General features: G+C 40.8%; 1 protein-coding gene across 3 annotated transcripts in view; it reads right to left on the bottom strand.

Moving 5' to 3' along the window:
• Positions 1-20,589, bottom strand: part of TENM1 (teneurin transmembrane protein 1) — a 346,769-nt gene that overhangs the window by 16,948 nt on the left and 309,232 nt on the right. For all 3 annotated transcript variants that reach the window (XM_052813749.1, XM_052813752.1, XM_052813750.1), the window contains 4 exons: positions 10,173-10,539; positions 7,867-8,377; positions 2,573-2,745; positions 11-246 (listed from right to left, as the gene is read on the bottom strand). In XM_052813749.1, the coding sequence (XP_052669709.1) occupies positions 11-246; positions 2,573-2,745; positions 7,867-8,377; positions 10,173-10,539 (1,287 nt within the window). The remainder of the gene's footprint in view (positions 1-10; positions 247-2,572; positions 2,746-7,866; positions 8,378-10,172; positions 10,540-20,589) is intronic.

The raw sequence follows: 20,589 nt of genomic DNA, 5'->3' as shown, positions 1-20,589 counted from the left end.
GAAGCCTTACCCTTAGCCTTCTCTCAAACGTGGAGATATTGCCTTTGGTCTGCTCCCTCCTTTGCCTCCATTCAATGAGATTTGAGTTATGCTCCCCAGGAAGGGAGATATTGCACTTCCCTAAAGTGGGGCTGACAACCCCTGCTAGAATATGAGGCTCCGTGTTAAGCGTGATTTCCATTCCACTGGCAAAGGTGACTCTCAGAGACCCGTCTGGGCTGACCCGGTAGATATTCTGCGTGTTATCTGTCAAAAAACAACAACCAAAAACAGGCAACAGAGAAAAGTTCAGATCTCCAGATTTATGAAGCAAATGTTAGGTGCAATAGGGCTTTGTTTGTCCCTAGGTTACAGACAGCTGAACGTACACCAACTGCAGTGTGATTTTTGCAACCTGTGACCTCCAGGCCTTCCCATGTCTAAAGAGCTTTTTATTACATTTGGCCTGATGATTTCCATTGTGAAGGTTTCCTGCAGCAGGAATAAAGAGTTTTTGCTTTCAGCTTAAAAGTATGTAAACCCATAGGCTGGGTTTTGACCACTGATATTCTGATGATTTTAGCACATTGGGATCTATTAACAGGATAGCGTACTGCTTGAGCGACTGCAATGAGTATCTGAGGTCAAGCATGAAAGCTGTTTTCAAAATGTCTAGGATGATGGCCAGTCTCCCATTCTGTCCATTTTCCCTGTATCACCGTACTAAAATCTCCTCCTCCTCCCCATTAGCAGCAAGACCCTGGGGTACAGGCACAGTGACGGTCAGCCACGAGCCTGAAGCCTGGTGCAAGAGACCCACTGGGATGTGGTTGTTGGCAGAAAAATGAACGGGTCAGCAACGGTGGCACAGCGAGCAGCTCCAGAGGCTCGGGACTGTGCTGCAGAGGGCTGTTGAGGGCAGCTGGGATGACCTAGCACAGCCTCCTCCTCCTCCTCCACAAAACTGCCAGAAGGACGCGGAGGGTCCAGATCAGGTCTCCGCTGCAAGGACGTAAAGGCATACAGCCACTGCACGCTCCCTTTCTTTTGCCTGGGCACTGGAATTCCTCCACTGCAGGCAGAGCTGAGCCACATCGCCTTGCATTTGGTCAGGCTAGGGATATGCACGCAGGAGGTTACTGTGGCTCAGCTGTCAGGGGGCAACTCGGTCATGAGCCTGAATGTTTAGTGCTAAGAGACAAAGTGAAAGTCTCACCCTTAAAATGCAATTGAATTCATACCAGCTAGGGACTATGAAAAGCATCCTTTTTTTTTTTTTAGCTGGTCCACACAGAAGTAACTGGTCCAGCTCTTGAGAGGTGAATATGTGGAAAACAGTCGGGTATGTCAGAAAGTGAAGATAATAGGCATTACATTAAAAGAGACCTTGTGACTCAGATGTAAGGATACCACGTCTGACTGGTTGTTCAGAGGGTGCTTTGTGATAGTTTCACAGAGATACGGAAATATGCAAATTATATGAATTCATAAATATGATAGGTATAATAACTACAGCTGTTCATTTCTGGCACTGCCCATAGCGTGCTGGCGCTTTCCTGAGGCAGAATTTGGTAACATACCAACTTTGAGGAGTTTCAGATTTAAGGACAGACATACAACCAGGCAGTCAGTAGATGATGCAGAGAGCAGATGGGGTCACTTGGACAAAGCCTAACAGGTGATACAACAATACAGTATAATTATTTCCACTTGTTCAGTGCTGTCTCTGCAATGCAATAGTGAAGAGAAATGAGTGAGTATCTTGTTAGGTGAGTTCTTCCTATTTTTTCTTATAGAACAAAAACTGAGAGGAAGAAAAGTTCTGTGATTTGCTCAGTTACAAAGCTTTTCCATAGCAGACCTGGAAGGAAATCAGAGAGCAAAAACCTGAACAAGCCACTGAAAACAAGAAAATCAACAAGGAGAAGAAAACCCAGATCAATTAAACTATATAAAACCAGAACTCTGGTGATGAATCTGCAAAATCTGGAGGAGGGCACCGAGGCAGTTCCATTAGGCAGAGAGTAAATTCTTCCGGAGAGATATGATATTGCCAGGGAAATAATGTGTTGTCTACAGGGGCTGAGTCAAAATCTCATCCCCAAGGCAGTCACCAGCAGAAGTGGGTCGTGCTTTCCTCCTTCCTACAAGTGCTGTCCCCAGGACACAGCACTACCTGGAAGAATTCACAACATTGGCCAAACAAGGCATTTCAGTGTAAAACATCAGTGGAACATGTCATTCTTCTGGGCAATATTTCTCAGAATAACAAAGCTCAGTGTATTATAGGTCAGTCTAAGTCCTCCACATACTGAAGTAGAAACCAGCACGTAATGCCTGGAGACATCGGAGATTTCAGTAACTAGAATCCATCCATGGGACTCTTCTAGGAGGAAAAGAATTCAGTTGTGGTTTGTTTCTAATTGGTATCCCAGGAGGATTATAAGTAGTATCTAGCTATTTGTACTGAAGCAAGGAAGAAACAAATGAACTAATTCTAATGTCTTTTTTTGGCAAACAGTTAAGAATGCAGTAATGTCTAGGGTTTGAAACGTAATGATGAGGGAAGAAATAACAGAAATGCTTTAATTACCTTGTTTTAAAGTATATATTGTAGAGGTAGCTGAGAAGTTTGTGGCTGTGATCACATTCTCTCTGTTCGAAGTATCAAGTTCCACTCGCGTCAGTTTTTCAACATCACTGTGGAAACTGCTGACTTCCCCGGTTGGGAAGGTTGCATTGGTGAGATGGCCATCGGAGTCATACCTGCAAGACATGATGTTAAAGAGCCATGAAAATGTATCACTATTGCCTTGTAGATATACCTAAAGGAAAAAAAAAAAAAAGGGAAAAAAGTAAGAAGCATTGTTAACACTGTGCAATAAGTAAAAAGGTAAGAATCGGTCCAGTTATTCACTCAAAATGCATTCATTCCCTAATCCGAATTCCTGCTTAGACTCTTTTTCAGTGGTGCTGGATAAAATACAACTGGGAATAGTCTGAGATGCTACCTACATCACTCAGCTTCTGCCAGAGGTTTCAGCGTTGCGGTGGGGGTTTAACCCGCTGGGATGTGATACAGGAGGGCGGCCGCTGGAGGTCACTCGGCATTCAGGCAACCACCTCACCCCCAAAAAAGGCGTTTTCTTACCATAAGTTTAAATAAAACCAATTCTTAGATCCTACAACACTCAAAAACTGCCTTTTGTTGCTGATGTGTGAAGTACATAATATGAATGGTGAATTTAAAAAGGGGACCTAAAGCGTAACAATAGCGATAAAATTAGATTGAAATCTGCAGCGATTAAGTTGCCTACATGGTTTTTACTCTTGTGTTAGGTTTCCCACGGGCCTACTCAAATCAGCAGGAACTTCTCATCACAAGTAACAGCACCAGAATCTAGAGCACCACATTCTAGTTCACCTAAATTTCATCAGTGCTAAGGAAATTCTTTTAGTTTAAAGTACTTTATGTGCATCAGGCCATGTTATGAAAAAGTCAAAAATTCAAAAAAAGCTCGGGAGCAGTGTTTCTAACAGGTCTTTTCAGTTCTACAGATATATTTGTTCTTTCTGATGGTTCACACGGAAAACAATGCAGAACATTGCTTGGTGCTTGATATTGTTTCACATTAATGCCTCCAGTCTTAAAAACCTTATTGATGCTAACACATTTTTATTCATCCAAGACACCTCACTGATAATGCAGATGTATTTGCATGAGTAAAACCAACTCATGTTCATAAAATAGAAACTTATTTGTGCAGGTAGGAAAGCATAATTAAGTTTTCATGTTTTATTAACTGTCTCCTCTCATTGACAAAACATATCCTCAGCTGGTGTATCAACCGGCAAAGCTCCACTGCCTCCAATGGAGCTCTTCCAATTCACATCAGCAGACGATCTGGCTATGTCCTTCACTTTAATGTGTTGGTATCATTTCCTTAGGATCTTTACTTCCCCCTAATTAGTCAGACAAAAATCTATGTCACAAGAAGTATTGGCGAAAAAAAATCAGGATTTTTTCCCTTTCCCCCCAATATAAAAGAAAAATACAGCAGCTGTTCTTTACAAATGGAACACTGGAGAATGAACTAGTGACCATGTTGTGGTTTTTTGACAAAAATATTAATCAAATGTTAAATACAGTATAATCTCTCTCTCTTTCACCTCCTACTGCCCTCATATACATCATGCAATTTATTTACATTCTACCCTTATGCAGGTTCTGTGCAAATTGACTGGGTGCCACACCCAGCAATTAAAATTGACTCAGACCACTACTTTTGATCATTAGAAAACCCCATGAACATTGGGCAGTTATACTTCATTTACTGCTTCATCAAACAGATATGACAGCTTGCTAGGTTATTTGGATTCGCTACCGTACCACAGAAAAATCCCCAAATCATGCATTTTTATGGCGTAAATGCAGCCAGTTTATTGGAATGTATTTGTGCACAAGACTTGGGATCCATCTTCGCTAAGGATCTAGTTTTGCTGCTGATAGTGCTGCTGTCGAGATACAAAACTCACTGTGTAGCTGAAAATGGGATAAACTGTTACTGGATGGCTGGCCAGATACGGTACTGAATTATAATGAGACTAGAGCACATGCCAACGGACTCTTACTCATGTAGATGGTCCCACTGACTTCAAGGAGAACATGCAGATTAGCGTCTCAGCAATGATTCCACAATGTGACCATCTAAAGGTTTTTTTTTTATTCCAGATTGCTCCAAGAAACCCAACCCTCCAAGGACAGGTTCTGCCACCTTTCACATGATGAATAGTAGCACACTGGGACTCAGTTCCTGCAGAGCAATGTCCTACCCATACTAATAGGGGCAGAATCATGACATATTTCTTAATGTTAATTTGGGGCCCAGTTATGCCACTGTTAATCATGTCAGTGACCATTTAATCATGCAAATAATTGCATTGATTTCAGTACTCACATGAGGAAGTGCTCACCAGTATTTGAAATGCACACTTGGGGATATAGCTTCACAATCTATTTTCATTTCTATGTGTAGCACAGTTAAGAGTTATATCATTTCAAAGGGAAAGCGGTCTAATTAATTTTTTCAGGGAGAGTTGTTTCTTGCAGGTGTTTTCTTGTCCTTGATTTAATAGAGGCACAGAGCTCCCCCTCCCCTCTTACAGCTTTAATGATACAATATTAAAAAAATCTAGATGACTGAAAATTATACATTAGCTATAATTTTATGCAAGAGCTCTTTCAGTACTTCCATTCCATCAGATTAGAGTAGATGGATGACAAGTACTTTTGTAGGTGGTTTTCTACCTCTTAATAATTTCCCTCTGTGAGTGAATCTGACATACAGGTAGATGTTCTGAACAGTTCATTATCTTTGCTCATATTCCCAAGTATGTGTGATACGTGTTGTTAAACAAACTCATCCCTACTTCAGCTTGACACTGCCATGGGTTGAACTTTTGGATGTGAATGCAAATCTAGCTTAAATGGAGAAGATGATTCCAAGCAATTTGAAAGTTGCTTATATGATAATTCTCTTAGCTCCAATACTATGTTCATACAGGACTCAGAAGCAATTCACATATAAGTAACCCTTCAAAAAAATCTAATTTTCAAACTGAAATCGGGTGTCAGTTCAGAATGTGACCTGTCTGGAAAATAATGTCTGGTTAAAGGATAACTAAGGATCATCACGCCCCATGACCTATTCATGGCAGAAGGTGAGCAGCGTCTCCTGAAAGCACATCTACTCAGCGCAGCACTGATTATAGTCAACTACCCCTCTGACTGCAGCAGACTGGGTGACAGTCTGTGTATCGGCCATTCAGGAATTTGTAATATATTATGAAGATGACTTAAAATATTGGACTGAACATAAATATTAAAGACATGACTTCACTATTTAATTTTGATATTGTTTTTGTAATGCCAACAATTGTAATTCTGTTAATTTCTAGTGACTGATCTAGACTGGCAGAAGGGCACAGTCGTGCAAAGCCTGGACAACTCGAAGCATCAGTGAGGACAGTGTTACCTAGCCTGCAGTTAAAGCTGTGAAAGCATGAAAAAACTGTTTAATTAAGCAAAACTTCTTTGTGTTAATCACATACATCGTATCAATCCTTCCAAGGCACAAGTATTTCTTTGTGAAGAAATCTATTTTACATACAATGGGAGGCACCTGCAAGCAGGTGAAGTCCTTTAAAAGGTCTTACTATGCTTGAGTCATACTTTAACAAACAGCTTGCCAGAAGACAACAGGAACAAGCAATAATAGTGTGAAATGGTTTACACTCAGTGTCAGTGGGACAGAGTAAGAATACCGAGATTGAGTAGCACATGACTGAAAATAATCTGCTCTAACATGCTCTAACAATCAAGGCCCTGCAACAATGCATAGTGTTCAGCATTTTAACAAGTAATAGGCATGATTTGGAGCTACTGTAAAAGCTTTTTGAAAGTGTCATTGGTCCATGGTCTGGATTGATGCCAACCTCAAGTAGGGATTTAAATGGATCACTCTCAGTGTCGAAATTATTACAAAGAAGTATATATATATTAAGTTAGTTCTGCTTATAAAAGGTAATGCTCAGATGAGTGTTTAAGTAGCACCAGGACAACAGTGAGCTTTGTCTTGTTGCAAGATAATTTAAATTTATATGAATAGATGCCTGATAATGAGAACTGAACCAGGAAGGCCCTGTATGGTTTTGTTTTCCTGCATATTGTCAAAAATGGCCCTCTCTAATGGTTTATACTTATGTCCACTCTATCAGTTTAGTCTTTGGCAGAATAATAGAGGGCAGGATGGAAAAACATACCCTTGAATAAAAAAAATCCCATGCACTAGGCAGCAGTTTTCTCTGCTTTTGTGCTACTTCCATTTCAAGAAAATATAATTCTAAAAACCTGTAATGATGGTGACTCAACTGCCTCTCCAGGTGACTTATGCAGTAACTTAATTCTCCTCAACGTGTTTTCTGTTCGTATCTCACCTGGATGGCTTTTCATTTCAGTTTTTGACCATGAACTCCTATGCTCCACAGAAAGCAGGCATTATTATCCTCCTTGAAGACTCTGAACTAGTACTGCAATGTTAACATATGATTTCCATCCATCACTTGTCACATCCTCAAACGGGGATTATGACAATTAATTATAAATAATGAGAAATCCTGATACATCACACCTCGTTATAAATAAAAAATGAACTTTCTCTTGGGTTCTCTCTCTGGGACCAGACTGGGATGTTCTGACTGCATCTTTAACTGTCTTGTCTTGCTCTTTAGAAGTCCCGTCAAAGGTCTCCTGAAGGTATTGCTTATGAGGCCATTCCTATTCCCCTTATATATAGCCTTTTGCTATTACATATTCTTTTGTTATTATATATCCTCTTCCCCTGCTGACAGAGACAAGTTCACTCTTGTCTTTGAATATTCTTTCCACTGAGATTCTCAATTTCCTTTGCAACACTCCCTTCTCTGATAAGTATGCTAATTTTCCCCTTTTTGCCTTCCTCGGGAATTTTGCAAATTCCTGATTCGTATCACAACTTGCCTCTACTTCTTTAGTTACAAAAAATTCCGCAATCATATTTTCATTTAGAGAAACAGATTCACAATAATAAAGTGCAAATGAAGTACAATTTCAGGCAGTTTCTGCTGCACTTAATGGGTACTATGTACAGAGCTTCTACACGTGACAGTCTTTGGCACTTAAAATGGTAGTGTTTCATTGTAAAAGCTTGTGCAACAGCACTACCTGTCCTTTCTCATGCAGTGTTAGTAGCAGGGTGTCTTTTTAAATTACTAGAACTGACTACAAAAATTTCAATGTTCCTTTAAAATAGGGTTTCTTACATCAGGCATTTAATGTCATGGACTTACTCGTACACAGTCGTCCATCCATTTTCATCGCTTTTGGTTGCTAGAAGCCCTGTGTTTCCAGGATATGTCATGAGAGCCAGGTTGTAGCCTTGGGCATAAACTCTTTTCAGAACCCCATTGCTGCTTATTGTCAGCCAGTACACCTGGCCCCCTGGCACCACGACCCACAGGGGCAGCCCGCTCGTGTCTCTGCGGATGTGAACCGAATTCCCATTGCTGCTGGTGATGGTGCCAATATCCCCTTCCCCGCTGTAGGTGAAATTGTAAATGTAGTCCCTCGTTATGAGGTTCAGCGTGTGCAGGTGGGTGCCGTTGATGGTGAACTGATACAGTTCTTGGTCCGCTGGCGACGCAATCTCATACATATTCGTGTCACTGAGGTGAGCCTTGTTTCGGCTGACTGCACGGATGCGAACATTGCCAAGGTCTGCTATGTACAGTGTGTCATCAGGAGAGACTGCTAGAGAAGAAGGTGCTTTCAACTTTGCATCTTTGGCATATCCACCATCACCTGGAGGAGAAATGGTAATTTTAGTAATCTGTAATGTCCATATTTAAGCTGAGCCCCTAAACCTGACACACTGCTTCTCCTCAGTATCATTTACAGGTCAATAAAACAATATCTTCTTCCAACTAATTAAATCCCTATTATATAAGGTTGGTGCAATTCTAAATTAGCCTCAATGAAGACAAACAAGAATATAAATTATCTAATTTACAACGGTTTTGCTAAGGCCAAAACCCTGCTGCTCAGGAAAGCTTTAATGGCAAAATTGTGAAAGAAAAAATCATGACATCTGATGTTTCATTCCCTACTTTTTGTCTGTTGGCATGTTGTTAAAGTAGAATCATGTTATAAATAAAACAAAGAGAAAATAAACCCCAGTAATTCAACTAAAATGACGCTGAAGGAAAGATTATACTTATTAAAAACTCAACACTGAGGAAAACAAAACAAGAACAACAGACAAAAAGCGCCTTGAGAAACGACCCCTTCCAATATCACTTGATAATTTATTTGGTTTGTGCATTTTAGGGTTTGAGGAGGATATTTGCATTATCATGGGCTGTATATGCATATCAAAATGACTTTACATGAGCAGAATTTTCTGTAACTAGCAAGAAAGCATATTAAACCTCACTCTTAGAGAAAAATACATTACTGTTTGTATTGCTCCCCTTCTCCTGCCTGAGAAACGAAATTTGCTGAAGAGTTTGAGCACACCCTGTTCTTCCTTGGAGATGGATAAATTAGCTGATCTTTCTGCCAAGCTGACCCTGCCTTTCACCAACCCAGCCCTGGCACAATCATTAGATTTGCCAGTTTTTAATTTTTCAGCACTGAGGGTAGTTACCCTCAACAGGAACCCTGAATCGGATTCTTTTCAGCATTGGTCTACTACAGCCATAACTGAAGCTGGCAGCACTTGGCAATGCACATGAGGCTTTGATTATCATTACAATGCTGGGTCAGCAAACCACCTTCTCTGGAAGACCATTTACATTTTTTTCTCTCCATTCTTGACATACTTAATGTTTTCTTGTCAGTAATTAACCTTTTACTTGAAATGAGAGGCTTAAGAATTATGATGACATTAGGGTGCTGAACACAGTGGTTCTTAGAGATGACAAGATGACAACATACTGCACACCTCTGTATATGGGAATGCTGTCCTTTGTCCTATTATGAAATATGTTTTTATGAAAAAAAAAGCCACAATTTGTTTTGATGCATGCAGGGGAGAGGAGCTGCGTTGCTGAGCACGTCCGGTGATGCAGTGTGGGCCTGGCACTGGCTGTTCCATTTTAAAACACACAAAGAAGAAGAAATTCTTAACTTTATGTGTTTGCATCATTTTGCTGGTTGTGCAGCGTGACACAAGTGATGAGAAGGGATAAGCTAGTGTTTTTCACTTGATGTGAAACACCTTGGTGCTCGGTGAGAAGGGCTGCTTGATCCAGTAGTATTTAGGTGCAATCTGCACTGGGGCCGGTACCATCTTCAACATGGGCAAACATAGCTGACGCAGAAAGGCAGGCTTGGAGCTAATTTTGAATCATGTGTAAGCTCTGTATCAAAAGAGGAAAAGCTAAGACCACCCCGAGGTTCCTCCAGTGCCAACTGGAAGACTCGCGTCTCTGAATCCAACGGATTAAATCCACAAAGAGCTGCTGATAACGTTTCTGGCTTTCCAAGGAAAATGAATCATTGCTCGTCTCTCCTTCCCCTCGTCACTTTGCTAATCTGCAGCTGTGCCAGGGGTTCTCAACAGATAAGAGACAGGAAATAACTAGCATCTCCTTACCTGAAAAACAGTCACAATTAGGATCAATCTTGCAGTCGCAATCCGATGGGGCTCCAGCGATTATAGAGATCTCACCATTGGTTGTGACCTGTTGTATACGGTTGATCTTTCTTTCATCTGTTTCTGCAATGTAGAGTATGCCGCTGTGAGACACAGCGATCGCCCTGGCTGACTCCAGGGTCGAATGGATGGCCACCTTGCTGACGATGAAGTGGTCAATGCCTGGCACCTGGCAGTGAATGGGGCGTCCTGCAATAATTCGCACACGCCTGTTCTCAGAGATCTGCAGGACAATGTTGTTGTCCAGGACATACAGTGAATTGTCTAGAGGGTTCACTGTGAGGTCTGTTGGCCACTCTAACCGCACCTGGGAAAAAAAAATTAAGGGGAAGGCAGGGAAAAAAAGAGAAAAAAAGAATGATTACCACAGCAATGCAGTTTCATTCAACCATCTTTGATCACCATGTCATCAAGGCACTCAGTTGATTCACCCAGCACTGCTTCTCTAGTATGTACCTTTAATTGGGTTTGGCAGAAGAAGTTTCAACAAGCATACTCTTTTCTGAGGTCCAGCTCCAGTGCGGAACAAAACTTGATTTGAAAAGTAATTTAGCACCCTCTGAGAGGTATTTGCACAAGTCCATTAACGTGGGAATTTTATTATACCTATGCGGTCATGCAAATAAAAACACACACTTCATGTCATGCAACATCAGCCAGAAAATTTTCCAGGTCTGAATGTTATTGTTTCAAGGTTGCAGTCAACACTGGCAGAGTGGAAAACAGTTAGAGGCTGTCAATGTCCTAACACTTTAATTGACTGTTAGTACAAAAGGAAAATGACATACTAGAAGAGTACGACATAGTTCCACGATTTATTTACTAAGCAAGAAATGTTAATGACTTATATGCCATAAGAAATATAAGCTTGTTAATAATAAACCAATATATCACACTTCACATGATACAGTAGCCAAGCCATAATTATTTATAATGATTTTGCTTTGTGAATTCAGTATTTCAGTCATGAATTAAGTAAATTCTTCAAACTTAAGGTTAGCTTTTTGCCTTTTTCCATGCAGGTGAGAGTGCCAACCAAGCAAAGTTTCCAAACAACGCTGGAGGCAATACTAGAAGAATGACCTCACTCATCTGATACCTGTGCATCAGGATCTGGAGGAATTAAACATGCTCCCAATTAAAGGTGGGGCTTCCTGTCAACCAGAAAGACAACCAGTATGTAGGCTGCTAATTGTAGCATGTACTGGCCAGAGCTTCAAAATCCTCCTGTTGGGAAAGCTCAATAGGCAGTGTAGGATCGCTGTACTGGGAAACAACAACAGAATAGACTGGTCCTCCTTGCCAGCTAATGGCCAGTGGGGGTTTTGGACTGCAGCTTGTCTATGGAAAGGTCAGAGAACAACTGAGCCACCGAGATTGCAAGACAGCCTATTTTTGTCGTCTGTCTCAGGACGCTTTGCTTGTTATCCTTCGTGAAGAGATGGCTGCTTTTATCTGAGTGAAATTTTTCTGGACTAAATATTTCAATCATCAGAAGAGAATAAATACCAGGCTAAAGTGTAATGGTTTTATATGCTTTATATGTCACAGAAGCTTCTATTATTTAATTTACTGATTTTGTTGCTGGTTTTGCTCATTTTTCCACTGTGCTAATTAAAAGATCTATGAATCTAGAGACCACAGATGCTAATACAATGCTCAGCACTGAGGAATAACATATGGTGGAGTGTGTGGCCATCGCAAGCCACCTGCTTGCCTGGGGTCAGCTCAGGAACCGGGCTGGAGTCCAAGTCTCTCCCCTTCTCAAGCATCAGTATTTCCTGAATAATCTCATTTCCAGAAGTACATTGCTGGTTTGATAATTGATGTTTTAATAAAGTGAGTGCATTGTGGCTGCCGTGTCTCATCCTGCGTGGTTATGTGGTGCACCACACAATTATGAAGGCTCATGGAGTAATCGAATTACTCCTTGTGCCCAGTCCATTTTACTAGACAGCATAATAACTGGCATTAAAACTAATGCTGTTGGGTTCAAGATCTCTTCTGAACCAGGTGGTAGAGTCCTTCCAAAGGATGATAAATGTGGTGAAACAGTTGGAAACAGATTCCTCCCAAAAGGTGCTGATTTCTGCGCGTGTGTGAAACTGCCCGGATTTCACCTGCTGCTCTAGGGCTGGTTTACACAGTGCTTCAACTGGGAGTTCACTGGTACACCAAATACAACTCTTTTGTTAGCATAAAAATCTCTACAAGGCTATCTTCAGGAAACTTGGAAAAAAACATATTTGCAATGTACCTTTAATGCAGAACATTTGATGGGGAACAGACACCTTCAACTTTAATGGCCTCCTTCATAGATCGCTCTGCTGTAAAAATAATCTTTGATTAACCGTAACTAGATTATTAGTGATAAAAACTTTGGGCTGAAACTATCTGTTTTTGCCATAATGACTCTGCATAGCACCTGCCATGTCATAATAGCTGGTTTTCCTTTGTGGACCAGCCACACTGCCTTTGCCCAGTGAATAATTTGAATTCCTCCCACTGTGAAGCTATGCCTGGTGTCTTGCAGATAAACAGGGACTGGTTTGGGCCAAAACAACTTACTCTCTTGTTGATTTAAGGCTGATTTGGTTTATTGAGGTAGAATAAACTTTTATGCAGCTGTCCATTTCACTTGCAGCAATGTGCCTAAAGCTTAGTCTTAACAGCTGTTAACTGCAAGCACATTTGCTTTCATACCGATCACATCTGTAAATCTAGCTGCATTATGGTAAAAATAAATAAAATTTTAGTTGGGAACATCTAAACAATTTTGATTACTACACCAGAACTATTGCCTAGCTCGCTGCTCTGCAAAGCTAACAGAAGGTATGGCTACAGCTTCTCCTTCCTGGGTTTAAAGTGGTCATGGATGTATTAATGGTTTAATCCCAGGCGAAATATTAAAGCTAGCATGTACCTGTCTGGAGATTGCAGCATAAAAACCAGCTGCTGCTCACAGCAAGCTTACGCTAGTGCAACTGGAGGGGAAAAAAAGGTGAAATAGCCCAATTAAAATCAAACATACACACAAGCCCAAACCCCTGAGCATTCCTAATCTTTGGAAGAATTTCACAGATTTAGAAAAAATCTGCACTGTTCTTGTCAGGATGAGGCTTCATGGCATCTTAAACTGGTGCAAGCTGGGGCTGCTGCAGTCCCATCCCATCCCTTCTCCCAGTGCAGCCCCCAGCAGCAAGGCCAGTGTTTATGTGCTCCTACAGAGAGCAGGTTCAGGATGGTTTGCTGGCTAAAAACTAATCACCTAAATCAGCTTAAGCTGAAGTGTAACTGCACCCTCAGGTTCACTGTTATCTTGAAAAGTCACCGGTTGTTTCTTTTCTTTTAAAGCAAGCTGCTCTCTGGCAGGTTTCTGTGACCAAACCATCAGTTGTGCTTCATTCAAAGCCAATAAACATATTACAGAGAAGCACTTTAATTCTCATCTGATACGACTGTGCCTATTAAAAGGTTTTTCCAGACAAAACCTCAGTTAGGATTAGAATATTAAATCAGTTAATATACTTTTTAATTTGAAGCAGTACTTCACAAGCCACTGTAAAAAGTCCTCTCCCATATATGTATATTTTTCTTATAACTCAAAATTGGGCCAACTGCAAGTGTTTTTTCTGAATTTAATGGGTTCTTTTTTTGAGCAGTGTACAGAAATGGCATTGCTGATTATCCCATTATAAACAAACAGACAAGGTTTGTTCAGTAGTAGTCAGTACCTCACACTCTTCACAGACTGAAATTTTCAGGTGACAATTCTGGTTAGGTTCACGGAAGACTGAGTATATGCAATGGAAATCACTGCTGAAACAAGTGAACCCTTGAGCAATGAGACCTTTTGCATATAAGTATTAACATGTCAGCTTTTCTGGGAATTCAGCATTTAACTGTCAACATAAAGGCTCCAGCTATATCTAATAATCAATCTCTCGTTTGAGAGGTGCAAAATTAACACCTACTGGTCTGGCTTTCTAATACATCTTTTCATGTCAAGTGTTCTGGAAAACACAAAGTGCACTAAGGTGGCTTCAGTTTAAATGAATTTTCACTGGGAGATCTACATTTAGGTAGTTAAATAGCTCTCAGACCCAAATGGTATTTTTTGTGTTTGTTTCTTTCTTGCAAAATATACATGTGCTTGTATAACTATCTATCTACCTACCTATTTGGTTTTGAAATATTTAAATATTTTTCCCACAGCTAAGCTTTACAACTAAATAAATAACATGAGATTTTTTGCAAAGTAGCACTGATAGGGGACCCTGCACTCACATACTTCTTAAACATACACGCCCGCACATGTACACACATTTAAGTGTTAGTTTGTGAAGAATACTGTTTCACTTTTTGTTTTGACCATATGGCTAAAACTTTCTGCACATTTTGCCTGACATTTTATGGCTGTGGCATTTTTGGTACTATTTTAAACAAATCAGATCAAATTCAACCGTTCATATCAAAGTAAGAAAAGTAAAGAGAGAAAAATCTATCCCTGTCTTCAGATGCCAGTTTCAAGAGATTAACTGTTTGGTTGCGGGGGTAAATTTCACTGGGATAAGTTTCATTTATCATGGATTAAAAGAAGCTGCATAAATCCCTAAAAAGGCTTCACCATTGCTTTGATTTCTTGCCATGCATTGCTTGTATATTTTGATTCAATTTCATGTAGTAGCATGAAATTCATGCCAAAATTTTTCTGATAGTCCTGACTGATGGATTACTTCCTATCTGTACCGCTTAGCTTCAAGCACTTCTGTTTATGCTACCTTTCCCTTTATTCAGCTCTACGATATGCATTTGCAGAACTGATCATAGCCTCTTCCGCATTTCTCTTTTGCTTCTAACTTCCTTTTTTCACAGAACCCTAGAATGGTTTGGGTTGGAAGGGACCTTAAAGATCATCTAGTTCCAATCCCCCTGCCATGGGTAGGGACACCTTCCACTAGACCAGGTTGCTCATCTTCTCTTATTTATACTCACTTCAGCTGTTGTTTCCAGGCCAAACCCTTTTACTCACCACAATGTCCTTCTAAATAGTGTTTTTCTCTCTTCCTGCTCAAACCCTTCTTTCTCCTTCCTTCTGGGAGAGAAATGGCTCCGAGGAAGGACTCACACAGGTGGTCCATTAGGAGTGAGTGTGTAGTTTACAAGGCAGAAGGAGACTGGTTCTGCTTCCCTGAACTTTTTACAGGATGTCTCACTACATATATTTTTCTCTATTTTCTCACAGTTGACAACCATGGATATTTTTTCATCATTTTCTGTCAGTGTGCTCTCACTTCTGGGCTCTTTCGTTTGTTGACACTGACACTGTCAGGTCCTCTCAGCAGCTTAGCTTCTTTCTTAATGGCACACAGAGACACAATTCAGCTCCTGCGGTCTGACACCAGGGAACCCTTCCCTGCGGTGGGATTACAGCCTCCTCCCACGCTGGAGGAGCCTTTGTTTCTCATGCTCCTGATGCTGCATATTATAAAATTCAGAATTATATAGTTCAGCTGTAGCAGTCCCTGCTCTAAACTTCACAAATGTTGCTCTCTCTGCATTCATCGTTCCCCAGTGAAAAACCCAAATAAATGAGTTTTGCAGCCTAACGACCGCTGTTTTCTACCCTGGGCTGAGAAAGCAGCTGTGGCACATTTTCCGATGCAGCTCAGAGGTCTGAGGCTTCCACTTCTCCAGGATCACGGCTTGGGTAGTCTCCCCGCCAATGTGCCTTTGCCGTCAATTATTTCCAGTGGATGAGGGACCCAGCGCAGGAACGTGAAGGCAAGGCACCACTTCAACAGTTTTCACTGCTTGTCTTCACTTCACTTGCAACAAGATTCGCTGTGCTCTCACCTTCCAGCTCTCTTCTTGTTTCATAATTTCTTTCTTTTTTATGATTTTTTTCTGCTTCACAACTTTGAAGACCGTATCTTGGGTCTACTAAATCGATAGAAAAAGTTGATTTCTATGGAGACAGGTTTCACACTGTCTTTATTTAATAATAGAGGGAATATTATCCAGAATCACATAAGCCCATTGACTATGAAAATCAATGGGACTTAGATTCCTAAGCCATTTAAGTCTGTTTAAACATGGTACCCATGGTTTATACAGGCTATAAAAGATATACTTTGTTAAATGCCCAGAAGGAATTTACAAAGTATTTTGAGCAGACTGGTGCCTCTGAGAGGAGGAATCTTAGACTCCTCAATTAAAATATCTCAAAATAGACCATGAATTTGAATCTAACCCAAACGCGTCTCCAGTGCTGGAGTGGGAATAGATGTCCTCCAAACATACTGTTAATTTGCATGGCCAAAAGGAGGGAGAGGGACCAGGTGGAAATCTAGCTAACAACAGGACTGTTTCCATTTTGCCTCACTTTCTAACTTGCGTTTCCAGGTCCCAGTGCTTGTCAGGCAAGACAGCACAAAAGTAAGGTTGCATAAATCTTAATAAATCTCTCACTAGTCTTGGCCTCATCTTTCCCTTTTGGGCTCAGAAGTTCTCGATACAGAAAGCCAGTATGTTGCCAATGCAGAAAAGGTGGGAGGAAGATCTTGAAAAGCTTTTATTGAGACAGTAATTAAAAGCTGTATGAGAACAGTGAGAGGCTAGAGCTAGTACATTACGGTGTCTTTTGCTTCCAATAACTACTGAGGTTCATAAAAGCATCTGGCCTGAAAACTGAGAGGAAGAGCGGATACATAGAAATGGTATTTCCAAAACTGAAAAAAGTGAAAAAAGCAAAAGCCCCTGCCTTTGAGCAACACCAGCCACTGTGAATATATCACCCAAATACTCTGACTCTGCCCCGAATCCTGAATCAAACTCAAAATTAAAATTAAAATTAAATTCTTAAAATTAAAACTTCCTACAGATTTGTGCCCAGGAAACTGTCTGTCTCTCCAGGATCACGACCTCTGACAACAGCACTGCTCCTCAAGGCAGTGTTCCTTTGACCCCAGGGCTGGGCAGAAAGTGAGACCAGGGGAAGCGAAGGATGAGGAGCCACTGCCAGGAGGCTTCCAGTTGGGCGTGTGGGAGCCACAGCCGCCTCCTCAGCCAGATCAGGGCTGCAAAACACATCCTGCAAGGATCAGAACAAATCCTAACTCTACAGCTTTCACAAGAAAATGCAAACTCACTTCTGTGGTTTATGCTTTCCCTTAAGAGTTACACCATTAAACTCACAAACACAACTTCTGCAAGTGAAAGAAAGAAGGATGGGGAAAATAGATATTCTGCAATTCACGTTTACGGCAGGGCATCTTCTACGGCAAATTCCTACAACGATACACAATTCAAGAGTAATAGCTTTTTTTAATCCATGTAAGAGTGAACTAATTCTTTACTAAACTGTAGCAGAGAGTTAAAGCAAAGCAACTATTAAAAAGTTTGATTTTTATCTTTAAATTATACATATTTTTTTCACATGGATATAAAAAATTCTAGGCAGAAAAAGCAACCGAAGTAATTTGAGTCCTTTTACCGAAATTAGCACAAGATTAATTGCTATCACGACATGATTTTCTGCAACTCATTTTTCACAAGTATTTACACAATAGATATTTCAACTGAGCAAAATGAATGTAATCTAACTAGCTGTCATGCTGCATTGAAAGCAAACACATACTGCTGTGACTTCAAAGAGCTAATAAAAAAAATAGGCGTCTTGCATTTTGCAGAACAAACAAGACAGCTGCATTCCATACAGCAATCCTTCTATGTGAGTATTTACATTGATTATATACTCGCAAGAAAACGCACTGGAGAGTGTTTGATTCTGGTCCGAGACTGTAAGCAGGCACTCTGCTTTAAATTTCTGTCAGCTAAGGGCACTGGTTACTGCTGTGATGCATATTTGGATATGCATTATCAGATTGTGCCAGAAAAGCTTACAAGGATACAGTTTAGGACTAATGTTTTTTTAAGCAAAAATCAAGAAAGACCGCTCAACTAAATAACGTATCTCAAGCCTGGGATGGATACAACCTGGATGTAAAAGGAGAGGCACTTGGTTTTCTTGCCTTCCAAAAAGGCTCTAGACAAAGATTTTTAAAGTGCATCTGAAATTAGGTTTCCAACAGGTTCCTAGTCACATAGCTGAATTTTTTGATTTTCAGTAGCTGAGCTCTAGATCTAGAAAGGCATAGAAATGCTCCAGACCTAGAGGGGCTCAGGAAAGCTCTACAAAGCCTCTTGCAAAACAAACAAAAAAAGAGGTGGGAGATGGGGACGTGCAGGAGACCCTACATGGGGTCTCGGGAAAGTTTTATATTCAGAAAGAGCCCATAAGGGTGCTGGATCTAGAAGAGCCTGCTGAGCTAGAAAGGGCTGCAGAAGGACTTCAGAGAAGTGCTAGGCAGGCTCTGAGAAAAATCTCTAAAAGGCTTCCAAACCATCCCAGGAAAAAGATCTAGTGAGTCTCTAGACATGCTCCAGAAGCTATGGATGTGTCGTCCCTCCTTCCCCCTCCCCTGCTCCAAAAAGCTCTAAATCTAGAAAGGCCCCAGATGTACAAAGGTGCTAGATGTATTCAGAAAGGCTCTTGACATCTCTAGCAAAGTATGGATCTCAGGCTTTTAGCCATTCCTAGATCTAGAAAGCAACAGGAATCTCTAGACAGTGCTAGATCTGGAAATGTCCTTTTAAAACCTCTTCTTTTCTTTATTCCTTCAAACCAAATCCAAAAAGGCTGAAGCAAAGAGCATAGCACAAGTTATAAATCCTTCTGGCTGGATAGGAGCATACAAAAATCATTACACAATGAAATGAGTTCCTTAGGACTAGGCTACTTATACCAAGTTTCAACCATTTGACCTCTCCTGATTCCCCAAAGTTTTGGCATACCTTTCATGAGCCACCCAATATGCTTATAGTTCATGGTAGTAACAGCAAAAAACACATTGGTTTTGTTGTCACTATCGATATGGACACAGAAATATAACTCTGAACTGGCAAGAAAAATAGAAGAAAAAAGAAATACATATGGATAGAGGACCTAAAAGGTTTTACATCGTATCATGACTTTCCCCACTTCTCACCAGAGACAGCTAAACGCTGTTCAGTTTCCTATTTTGCTTTGAGCAGTTGATTGAATGGCTATTGAGTGATGTTCAGACATTTACGATTTTCCTGCAATGTGACCTACATTGCTAAACTTCATAAATTTATTCTCCAAGGCAGTGTATCATTTTGCATGCCATACCCATCCCAAAGGAACCTATCAGCAGGAGATGAGGCCCAGTTTGTAAAAGCTGAATGTCCTTCAGACATTTTTAGCTAATTTGTTTGTAAATCTGAGTGTTATTGTCAGAGTAACATACTGCATGAAATGGTGCTCTCTATCATTCTGTTTGCATCTCTCTGTGGCCTAAACTTCATAATGCACAGCTATAAATGTAACCTCTGTATGGCATGCGACAAATGGATACAACCAATTTGTGTCTTGACATTTGCATTTTTTTTCCTCCCCTGACACAGTGCCTTTTCATTTTTTTTTTTTCCCTTGGCACAAACAAGGGTAGAAAAGATGCTGAAGCAAACATGGTATCATGAAGAGGAGAAATCAGGCATTCTTAGCTGTCACTGCCCAGGCTGCAGCTCCTGCCACGTTACTTTCTGTGGTTGTCACAGCTTACTTTCATTTGACTTCAGCAGCTTGTAAGAATAACTCAGGGCAAACTTAGTCCTAATAATAATACCAGAGATATCACTAATACCTCCAAAGCAACACTTCTTGGCACTAAAACCTTTTCAGTCTTTGTTTATAACCAGCTTTGAGACCCAAGAAGTACCCAGACAGCAAGGTAACAACACCCTCTAGAGTCCCCTCATGCTGACATGCTTCAAAGTCCTGACCTTTGTAAGCTGTTATTATTACAGTGTTGTTTTGACAGGATTTGCAGACTTTCAGGTTCCCCTTAGCACCTGGAGCAATTTGCAGGCCAGAAGTATTGCTGTGCTGGCTTTTTTGACCCCCCTTCCACTGGTTATTGTGGTGCAATGCTTTCGGTCATGCAACCATACGCACAACTTTATTTTACAGCTTTCAAATGCAGCAGTTTGCAGCTATGTAAAATTTCAGTGAGCTGATGATAGAATAAATGCCTATATCACTTTTTTCACTTACACTGGTTTGATGCCTTTATTTCTGTAAGCTTTCTCCTGACCTGTGCTGTTGTGAAGACAGACCGCGTCCAAAGACCAGTTCTCACTCCTCTAAGATGGAGGACAATCTTCCTCTGACCTAGTCAATGCAACAATTTCTATCCCAGCAGTGTGTGACATCTCTGCAGGATGGACACCACCACCTCTGGTGACTGCTGGCCTCAAACCTGCCCTGTACTCA

This window comes from Harpia harpyja, chromosome 18 (assembly GCF_026419915.1).
Source record: "Harpia harpyja isolate bHarHar1 chromosome 18, bHarHar1 primary haplotype, whole genome shotgun sequence".
NCBI classification, from domain to species: Eukaryota; Metazoa; Chordata; class Aves; order Accipitriformes; family Accipitridae; genus Harpia; species Harpia harpyja.
The sequence above is the reverse complement of the archived record's forward strand: the minus strand, read 5'-3'. Positions and strand labels throughout refer to the sequence as shown.